The 10,250-nt window shown below is 55.2% G+C and overlaps 1 protein-coding gene across 1 annotated transcript in view; it reads right to left on the reverse strand.

Moving 5' to 3' along the window:
• Positions 1-7,353: 7,353 nt before the first annotated feature.
• Positions 7,354-10,250, reverse strand: part of SDK1 (sidekick cell adhesion molecule 1) — a 398,446-nt gene continuing 395,549 nt past the window's right edge. The window contains exons 52-53 of the mRNA XM_025043174.1: positions 8,158-8,289; positions 7,354-7,482 (exon numbers count right to left, since the gene is read on the reverse strand). Coding sequence (XP_024898942.1) covers positions 7,354-7,482; positions 8,158-8,289 — 261 coding nt within the window. The remainder of the gene's footprint in view (positions 7,483-8,157; positions 8,290-10,250) is intronic.

Consider the following 10,250-nt stretch of genomic DNA (forward strand, 5'->3'; position numbering starts at 1 on the left):
CTACCCCAGAGAACTTAAGTGCTTCTCACATCAACAAATTGGGAATATTCGAGATTCAGAAAGATTCCTCATTAGCCATATTGAATTTAGCGGCTGCAAAACTTACCCACACGTGAGACCAACTTTTGGGGAGCTGCCTGCGTGTCCCCAGCATCATCCCACCCATTTGTAAAGGCAGATCAACCTGGAGGGTCGGACCCCAGGGCTCCTGAACTCACAGCATCCTGGGCCGGGTTTTCCAGCCCCGTCGTGAAGAAGGCAACGTGGCACCATCTGGCAAACTGTGCCTCTGGCGGCCACCACCACGTCCTCTAAGGACGTCTGTGTGCCTCGGAAGCAAGCACAGGCTCAAGCCACGTGAAATTCGACGACCGTCTTGCTTAACAGCACGTCGCTGTAAGGCGAGTTGTGGCACGTCGCTGTAAGGCGAGTTGTGGCATTGCTTAACAGCACGTCGCTGTAAGGCGAGTTGTGGCATGGCTACGTGCGTCAGTCACACACCTGTGAAGGAGGCAGTATTGTGGCTTGTTCTCGCTCTTTCCTTCATGTTTGCTTTTTGACTGTTTGTGGGGTTCCATCCAAGAAAACCGAGGGAGAGGGGCCCCTTCTGGGTTCCTGCCGTGGACGTTAATCTCGGGAATTCTCATGCAGTGAAGTTTGTTTTTAAGGTTTGGTTGTGGCTACGTGCGTCAGTCACACACCTGTGAAGGAGGCAGTATTGTGGCTTGTTCTCGCTCTTTCCTTCATGTTTGCTTTTTGACTGTTTGTGGGGTTCCATCCAAGAAAACCGAGGGAGAGGGGCCCCTTCTGGGTTCCTGCCGTGGACGTTAATCTCGGGAATTCTCATGCAGTGAAGTTTGTTTTTAAGGTTTGTTTTTGTCACTGGTGCAGAATTTCCCTTCACCATTTGTGGAGAGGCAGCGGTCAGGAATGATATGCATAAATATTGATTCCCTAAACAGCGACTTCTAACTCTTAACATGATTTGGGGAAGTCGAGGGGAAGAAATTTTCATTATGTAGCAGAAAATCTTGAATAATTTGATCGGTCTTTTCGAATACCTGCCTGTGAAATTACAGTAGGGGGCACACAGGGCGGGGCTCTGGCCTTGTCCTGGGGTGTGAGGCGGGGTGGCTCGGGGAGGAAGCTGCCACCCAGCAGAGAGAATAGGGAGGGACAGGGAGTGACAAATGTGCATTTTGAGAGGGTGAGTGATCCTGAGCCTCCAGGTTTAGTCCAACCTGGAGGTGAGAAGCCACACGTGCACTGTCCCCTTGGTCATCATCTCTGGCGGGGCGTCCTCACCACCAGAGTGGCTCGTGTGCTTCGTCCTCGAGGGCGGCACCCCAATGCTGGGGTAAGGAGATGAGGCTTTGCTGAGGAATGTCCCATTATCATCCTTTTCTGTAAAAACCACACGACGTATTTGGGGACGCCGTCCCTGACTGCCACGTGCCGCCACCACAGCACGTTCTGTGGGACCCGCTTCTTGGTCCGGGGTTCTCGGCGTTGGCCCCGGGGACGGTCTCGGCAGCGTGGGCCGCCGGGCGCATCATAGGATGTTCATCAGCGTCCCTGGTCCCTCACGCCAGATGCCAGCAGCACCGCTCAGCCGGGGCGACGACCGAAAACATCTCCGGATGGTGCCGAATCACCCCGCGGGGAGAGCCCCCGCTTTAGTCCAACCTGAAGACAGTGTGAGCGGTGAGCGGAGACGTGCAAATCAAGGTGAGAAATAAACGCCGTTTCCCCGCCAGGTTCAAAAAATATCAAGTCGGATCAAGTAGAGCGTTGGCAAAAGTCCAAAGAAATGAGCTGTTCCCGGCAGGAGCCGAGCAAGCACGTGGGGGGCGGGGCGGGGCCAATAGTTTCTATTAAAACTAGAAACGCATGGATTCAATTACAGAAACCTCTTTTCAGTATCCGCCCAGGAGAAACAGTGGCAGTTTTAGACGAGGAAGCATTTCAACAATGTGCATTGCAAAATGACTCGGTCCAGTGAAATCTGGAAGCCTACGTGTCCTTCGGCGGAACAGCTAATTAAGCGGCGGTGGGGGGTGCTAGGGACCATTTTCCAGCAGCTAAAAATGATTCAGGACCTCTGCGGATTCTCACGGGACGGAGCACAGGGACAGAGCATTAAGAACAGAAAAAACAAATTATCGAGTGGAAGGCACGGGATAATTTCATTTACGTGGCTTCCTCTCTCTCACACACAAACGTGATGTTTTCTTCGGTTGCGTGTTTGTGTGTAAACAGGAATACATAGAGAAAGGGCTGGAAACATGCCCTGGGGGTGGCAGGGCCACCGCGACCCATGCCGAGTGAAGAAAGCCAGACGCGAAGCCACGTGTTATAGGATCCGTTTGTATGAAATGCCCAGAATAGGCAAATCTGCAGACACCAGAGAGCTGGCTGGGGGGTTGAGGGGAGATGGGGAGTGACCGCTAAGTGGGTGTGGGGTGTCTTTTTGGGATGATGAAACTAGACAGAGGCGGTGACTGTACAACACTCTGAACGTGCTAAACACCACCCAAGTGTTCACTTTAAAATAGTGAATTTTATGTTATGCGGACTTCGTCTCCATAAAATCCGGTTTATAAAAGCAGGACGCCCCTTACTGTGAGAACTCGGTGGAAGTGACCGTGAGGACAGTGGCCCAGATCCGTCCCCTGAGAAGTTTCTCCTCCATAATGCAGTGCACGTTTGTGGTCGAGGAGGCAGGGGACGCTTTGGCCCCTGGTAATTAACGGAAGGCAAACCCGGGTTCCTGACAAAACGCCAGCTTAGTGAAACGCTTGGTGGAAAACTGTGAAGGAGGCACCAACCCGGTCCTCAGCCGCTAGGAGTAGAAATGGTCACGGAAACAAATAATCACGTGATCAACCGAGCGCCAAGATCACGCTTACTGTTTAGGAAAACGCAAAGAAAGAAATTATTGCCTCCCCGAGAGCCTTAAGCAGGGGCAAACCGCCGATGTGGTACTTGCCGGGAGTGGGGGTGAGGGGGTGGGGGTCTTTCCAGGTCCCTTCCCGTTGGAAAGGACAGAGCTCAGACCGAAGGTGTCTTTAGGATGCAGATAAAAATACCCGTCTGGTGACAGTGTGAGAATTAGATTTCCTGCGTCTCCAGGCGTCCGGCGTGGTGGGCAGGAAGGGAAGGCTCTCGCTGCTCAGGGGTTCGGGGTTCAGTGCCTCTCATCAGCAACTTCACCCATTACCTTGCGACAGGCATCTCCTCTCAAACCCCGCACCTGCTCCCCACCCCAGCTCCCTCCCCCGTTGCAAGAAAGTGACTGCGTGTTCTCCGCTGAGCAGAGGGAAGCCACCAGCTTGAAATTTCTTCAGCTTCCCAATCGGTGTCCGTGGGTCTCCCCTCATCTGCGAGGTGCCCCCGCCACCACCTGCTACACCCGAGGGCCAGCCCTGCAAGAGAAGGAAGGAAAATTCAAGAAAGGAAAAAAAAGTAGACACTTTTATAGCAATACTCAAAGCAAGAAAGTAAAGGGCTTCCCATATCCTCACGGGAAGACGGGGCGAGCCATGATTTTACATCCAGCCGAAGATTCTTAAATGATAAAGGCCACAAAAAGCTCCTTCAATGAGAAAGCACTAAGAAAATATCTTCGTTTTTTTAGGTTCTTCTTAGGGCCTGCTTAGAGGACCTGCTCCAGCCAGACAGCGCAGGACCAGAAAAAGAAGGAAATATCTCAAATTCTTTTTACAAAAAGAACATAGCCCTGATGTTCGTGCAGTGGTATTCGACGTGACGCTACCAGGATGGATGGTAATAGAGATATTAATACACTATCAGCCATTCTCACTCATGAATGGAGATGCAGAATTTCTAAATGAAATATGTCGGTGAACAAATCTAGTACCACTTTCCAATACATCGCGACCAAGTGGGTAATTATGTGCGGAATATAAGAACAATTCAATCTGAGGAAATCTAAGAAAATAGTACACTTCAAAGGGACATGAAAAGATCATTTTCATTTTATGCTAAAAAGGCATTTGAAAATTTTCTATATCCATTCTAATTTTTTAAAGAAAGCATTCCAAGCAATAGAGATAGATGGATGCTACCTTACCCGCCACGCATACATGATAAAATATATCTGTCTCAGCTCAAAATCCAGGATCATTCTTAACAGAAATCCCCTAGAAGTATGTTCACTGAAATCAGTAACATGAGAACGATGCCTGCTAGCTTTGCCCTGGAGATTCCAGCCCGTGCACGTAGACAAGATATGCCGCCTCGAGTCAGGCTGAAGGGATCAAACGGCGCTCCAGCCTCTCCATCCAGTTGCCAACGTGCAGGAAATGCGGAGGCCAGAAGGCCGGGCTGAAGGGCCCGGCGGGGACGCAGTCAGCCAAAAACACCCCCAGAGTTTTCTACAGGTAAATAGCAAGAGATAAAAAAAGGAAGAAGAAGAAGAAAGAGATATCTCGAGATCAAATGAGACTCGAGAGCACAGCACACCTTTTGACAAGTGGGCAAGACCGAACTCTAATGTCCTAGGAATGCAGACCGGGTGATCGATTTATCCAGAAATGCGAGGAAGGGGCGATCGTGCTCGTCACGGGAGTGACGGGGGAGGCAGGTGCCGTGGGACCGGACGGGGACGGGTGGGCGGGGGAGGAGCGGAGGGGGCCTGTCCCGGGCCGGGGCCTTTGCCTTCAAATCGCTCATTAAGCTGTACGTCTCTTTCGTGTGTCTTTCTGTGCCAACGTTTTGTTTTACGATAAAATGGTCTTAAAGATGTCAGACTCTGCGCAGCATAAAACGCCGCCGAGTCATCAAACGTCAAAAGACAAAATGCAGCACCGTGGTTCTAACTTCCGTCAGCAGCAAAGGATCGATCCTCTGATTCTGTGAGGCGTCCTTCCAAATTAGTATGAAAAAAAAAGCACCCGTTTATTAGAAAAACTGATGAAAGGAGGTAAGAACGGAGTTCGAAGCACATGTATGGGGTACTCCGCCTCCCCCGTGGTGGCCGCTGTGATGCTGCTCCCCGGTATTTCTGGGTCCCGCCTTTCTGGCCCAGACGCCTCGAGGTCATGTGACTGGCTTCGGCCAGTGAAACGAAGCCGAAGCCAAACGTGTCGCTTGCCTGTAGAGGAGGCTCTGGTGTTCCCGTCCCCCACAAGTGGTTGCGGGCGCGCGTTTTGGACAGAGGTGCGGAGCTGAGCTGGCGCGCGGGGGACGGTCCCCGGACAGTCCCCGGGTCCCGCCAGGGACTCCGCGTGAGCACGAAGCGGGGCCTTCCTGCTCCCACCCCCGACATCCTCGTGGTACCAGCAGACCCGAGCCCCTCCTGGGGCGCGCGTGCGCGTGTGCGGGCGCCGTTCAGAGATGCCCCGCGTGCCCCGTCGTGGTCCAGGCGAGGGGGCGGAGGCTGCCGTTCCCCGCGGTTGGCGGTCCCGTGCGTCCTGCACGGTGCGAAGTCTGTGAACTGCACCTGACGACATGGAAAAAAGCGACCGCCATCCGAGCACAGCTGGATGTCATCGTGGGTCAAACGCCGCACCGCAGACCACACGTGTTGATGACCACGAGATTTCATTTAGTTCATGATTTCAAACAAGGTACTCGATTATGTGAGAAATAGCCGACCCCCCCTTTTATTCACTTTGCTTATTTAGTCAACAAATATTGATCGAGTGCCTGCTCTGAGTCTGGCACTTTTCTGGGCGATGTAGCATAGAATAAAGGAAGACGAAATTCCCGCTGGCCTAGATTTGCATTCTGGCAGGACGAGGCGGACAATGGCGTGCAGGGTGCGTAAGCAAAGCACGCGGCATGACAGGTGTCAAGGCGATGGGAAAGCAGAGCGGGGCCAGAGACGTCGGGAACGCTGGGGCAGGCGCTGGGATTCCGAATGAGCCAAGACAGAGCGTACTGAGAAATGACCTTCGAGCAGACATCTGAAGGAGGAAAGACGTGGAGACGTCCCGCCGTCCGCGAACTGTGTGCCAGGACCTGAAACGGTCTGTGCAAAGGCCCGGGGGTGTCGGAAGGACAACGAGGAGGCTGGAGTGGAGCGAACGAGAACACGTCGGTGACAAGGAGGACAGGCCGGAGAGCGAGCAACCAGTGGGAGGGCCCTGCGGTCACCCGGCACGTGGAAGCAGGGGCGATGGGGACACTCGGATTCTGGGGCCGTACTTTCCAAGTGGAGGCTGGACGATTTCCCGATGGCGGACAGTGAGAGACAGAGAGAAGACTCCGGAATGACCCCGGGGTGTTGGCCTGAGCGGCTGGAAGGAAGGGGAGCCAGCAGCTCGGACAGGGACACCTCTGGCGGCCGCCCGTTCTGGGTGCTAGGTTGTGACAATTAGCCACTGCCCTCGGTTCCCGTGGCTGCTGTAACGAATCACCACAAACTAGGTGTCTCAAAACAGCCCCGATTTCTTCTCTCACAGGGCTAGAGCCCCGAATCCAGCAGGGCCGTGCTCCCTCTGGGGGGTCCGGGGAGCGTCCTCAGCTTTGGTGGCGATCAGCATCTCTGGCTGGTGATGGCGCCACATCACCTTCTCTGTGGGCGCCTGGCTTCCTCCTCGCTGTCTGCGTGTGTCTCCTCATAGGAGGACACGTGTCACTGGAGTGACGGCCCAGCGGGGTCACGCAGGGCGTGTCCTCACCTCGAGCATCTACGAAGACCCTTCTATCCAAACACGGTCGCGTCGTCAGGTCGAAGGAGTCAGGACATGGCCGTGTCTTTGCGGCTACTGTGCTGCCCACTGCACGTCTTCCGTGGCTCGAGGTGGGTCTTTCAGTGGGGAGACCAGCTGGGTCCAGGCCAGGTTCTCGGTACGTAGACAACAAGGCAAAGACCTCGGACGGGCTCTGATGGGTGCCTGGCTGTCGGCGAGCAGACGTGTCATCCAGTTGTGCAGCCTGGAGTCTGGGAAGTGTCGGTCGAGAAATCCAGGGTTCTGGATTAAGAACAAGCTTTGTAAGTTAATTGGCAACAATGGAGAGAGAGAGAGAGAGAGAGAGAGAGAGCGAGCGCGTGCTCCAGAGAGATTCCTCTGATTGTGCGGGGGTAGGGAGGAGGCTGGGACCTGGAAACAGGGCTTCCCTGGCCCCTGGGGAGGTCGATACACATACTGAAGGGCCAGAGCGAGGGCGAGGGCTCGGTCTCCTCCCATGGAGCCCCTCGGGCACTAAGCCTGTGACACCATTTCAGGTTTTTGTTATGGCCACACCTTACTTCTGGGTGCAACTTTATATTCAGGATATGGGTCGAGGACGTAGAAACCAATGGCTTGTGTAATGAGAAGCCCATCTGTGTATCACACTCCGGGGGTCCCCATCCTGGCTGCTGGGGGGATTCCATACTCCATGTCACTCAGGACCCAGCTCCATGTCACTCAGGACCCAGGTCCCTGCCATTTTGTCGCTCCCATGCCCCAGATTCCTGGGCACGACTAACACAGAGGAAGCAGCATCGCCGCCGTGCCCGCACCGCAGCCCCTGGAACAGGAGGAAAGAGGGTGCGAGTCTGGAACTCGAGCTCTGCCCCTGGGCCGGGCGCTGTGCGCGGCCCCTCTGCTCACAGCCCAGGGGACCCCAGTAGCCACGTGGCCTCATCAAGCTGAAAGGGAGGTGCAGCCTCCACGTGCGTGGCTGGAACTCCGTTCACAGGGAAAAGGAGGCGACTCAGGAGAGTCTGCTGAGCGAGCGCTTTGCGGGGCGTCCTTGAGGGATGGCAGGATGAGCCGCATCAGCCCAGGCGGGCGTTTCTTCTCCCTCGCAGAGTCGGGTCATAAAGGGGGTTCCATCCTCTGCAGCCCGGCCCCCCGCCTGTCTGAACCAGACCAGGCCCAAGAGCGCCTCTCCCGCCAGCCTCTCGCCCCTGCTCCCGTTGTGTTTTGGGGTGAACCCCTCATCTCCGGCGGGGGGGGGTGCTTGAACCGGGTGCCGCCTTCCGTGACCGCCGGTGCCCTTCCTGCCGTCGCTTCCTTCCGTGCCCGACACTTCGGCCGCATCGGCCGTTTGTCGGTCAGCGCACGGACTCTGAAGTCTGTGGACTAGATCTGTTTTCTGATTTCCCCGAAAACGGAGTTTACGGGGTTTTCAAATGCGTGTCCCTTATGCGTGGTTTCCAGGAGGAGGCGTAGGAAAACGTTCTTCCGCAGCCACGCTCACTGCGGAAGGCATGGACCGGCCTAACGCGTCACTTCGTGCTGGCGAGAGGGAGCCAAGGACTTGGTCTCGGGATCCGGCGATGACAGGAATTTCTCTGTAGGGCGAAGAGGCTGCGGCAAGTACCGATTTAGGCTGGTGACAGAAAATCAGCTTGATTAACGACAAGAAGAGCAGACGAGGCAGGGGGAATGCGTCTGGCGTAGGGATGGAGCGGTGTCTTGTCATCTGCCATCCCAGGGTGGCCCTGACGATAGAGTCCCGGGCGAATGTCAGTCGGTTCTCTCCCCCGGAGACGGGCCCAGCCGCACCTCCGAGGTGCACCACGACCCTACGTAAAAGTGAAAACTCCGAGAAAATGAGTGCGTGAGGGCCTCCGAGGGAACGCGAGCAGAGCCCTCCATGGCCCCTGTGTCCCCTGCCGGGCATGGCAACCACAGCTCATAAATGAACCGGGAGCCGAAGCCCGGCACGCATGCTGTCAGGGCCATAACTCTCGCTCCATCTGGTGTCCCCAGGCCGACACAGGCGGGGAGCGTGCGGCTCGCCTCCTCGGCGCCCCACGGTCGTGTCTCACGGCACGGAGATCTCTCTCGAGCATCCAGGTCTCTTGTTTGGAGCAGATTGCTGGTCTCAGAGCCGGAGCTGTGGACATTTCTGCGTCCCTGCCGTGGAATCCGTCACCAGGTTAATGCTAGACATTTTGCAGTGTAGTCACACAGAAGAGGCAGCCTGGCCTTCTGCCAGGAACGCCTTCATCTGAATGTCCTCGTGAGCCAGGCGCTCTGCTGCTTGCTGAGACAGGGCTTTGCTCAGCTTCTCAGATAAGTAACTGAGGCTAACGGGGCTTGAGTGTCACGCTTACAGTCGCTAAGCTCTTAACTGTGGCCGGGGTGACACGGCTGACCGTGTACCTGACTTGTCACCGCTTCTTCTTTGCTCAGAGGAGCTGGGTTTAAGGCGGCAATGCCCAGGTGATGACTTATGTTCGTCTAAGGCAATCACGTCAAGGCCGTTTGCCCATTGCCCAGCCTCTCCTGAAGCTAGCAGAAGCCATGTGACCCACTTCCGACCCATGGGAACCTAAGCAGAACACTGCTACACAGAGCACTGTGAAACCTTTAGCTTTTTTAAAAAAACAAAAACAAAAGCAAAAACTTTTCACGCTTCCTCCCTTCTCATTGCTTTGTTAGCAGAAGTGATAGCTGGTGCTGCTGCAGCCATCTTGTGACCCTGAGGCAAAAATTAAAAAAAAAAGCATCTCAGAGCTAACACGGGCTGGGCCGCTGATGACATTATTAAAGCAGCTAAAGTAATGCCGGCAACTGCCTACCTCTATATTTCTGTGAAAAAAAATCTCTTTTTTAAAAGACTATGTTACTCAAGTTTTCTCTCGATTGCAGCCAAATGCGCATCTGACAAAGTGGCAGAGCTCGGCGAGGGTGCTTTCAGAGCTGTCGGACCCCAGCGTCCTGCGGTTCTCACCCTGCCGTGGCGGAAGTCCCTTTAGCAGGGTAGGGAGTTGGGGTGAGCCACTGCGGAGAGGCCTCTCGGAGGGGCGATGTTTTTACTGAAACCGGCATGACAAAAGGCTTGGGGAAAACCGGTCCCGAGGAGAGAGAGGCTGCGCCAAGGCCCGGCGGTAGCGGAGGACCTGGTCTGTGGACGAGAGCGTGTCCAGCGAGCCGGGAGCGTGCTGAGTTTCAGGGAGAGGCGTACGGCGGGATGGGGGTCAGCAAAGGCTAGGCCACCCAGGGCTTGTCTTTCCCGGTGATGAGGGTGAATCTTATCCTGAGTGTAATGGTGACTTGTAAGCAGGGAATGAGGTGTTTCTAGGTGAGGTCACGGTCGCAGTTCTGGGGGTGAGAATGCCAGCGTCTTTTTCTCAGCGGTGGGGGGCGCACGGATGCGGTATGTGTTGAAGAGAGAGAGAGCAGAAGGGGGGCCGCCTGTGACTTAGTTCCCTGAGAATTGTTCTCCTTGGTTCTTCCGAGGCCTTGTGGCATTTAGGGTCCCTTCCCTGGGCTGATGGTGTCCCCACAGGTGGCCTCACCCCCAGCCTGAGGTTCTGAGGCTTCCGTGAGGACGTTGGGCAT

The sequence above is a fragment of the Pteropus alecto genome, unplaced genomic scaffold (assembly GCF_000325575.1).
Source record: "Pteropus alecto unplaced genomic scaffold, ASM32557v1 scaffold40, whole genome shotgun sequence".
In the NCBI taxonomy this organism is placed as follows: Eukaryota; Metazoa; Chordata; class Mammalia; order Chiroptera; family Pteropodidae; genus Pteropus; species Pteropus alecto.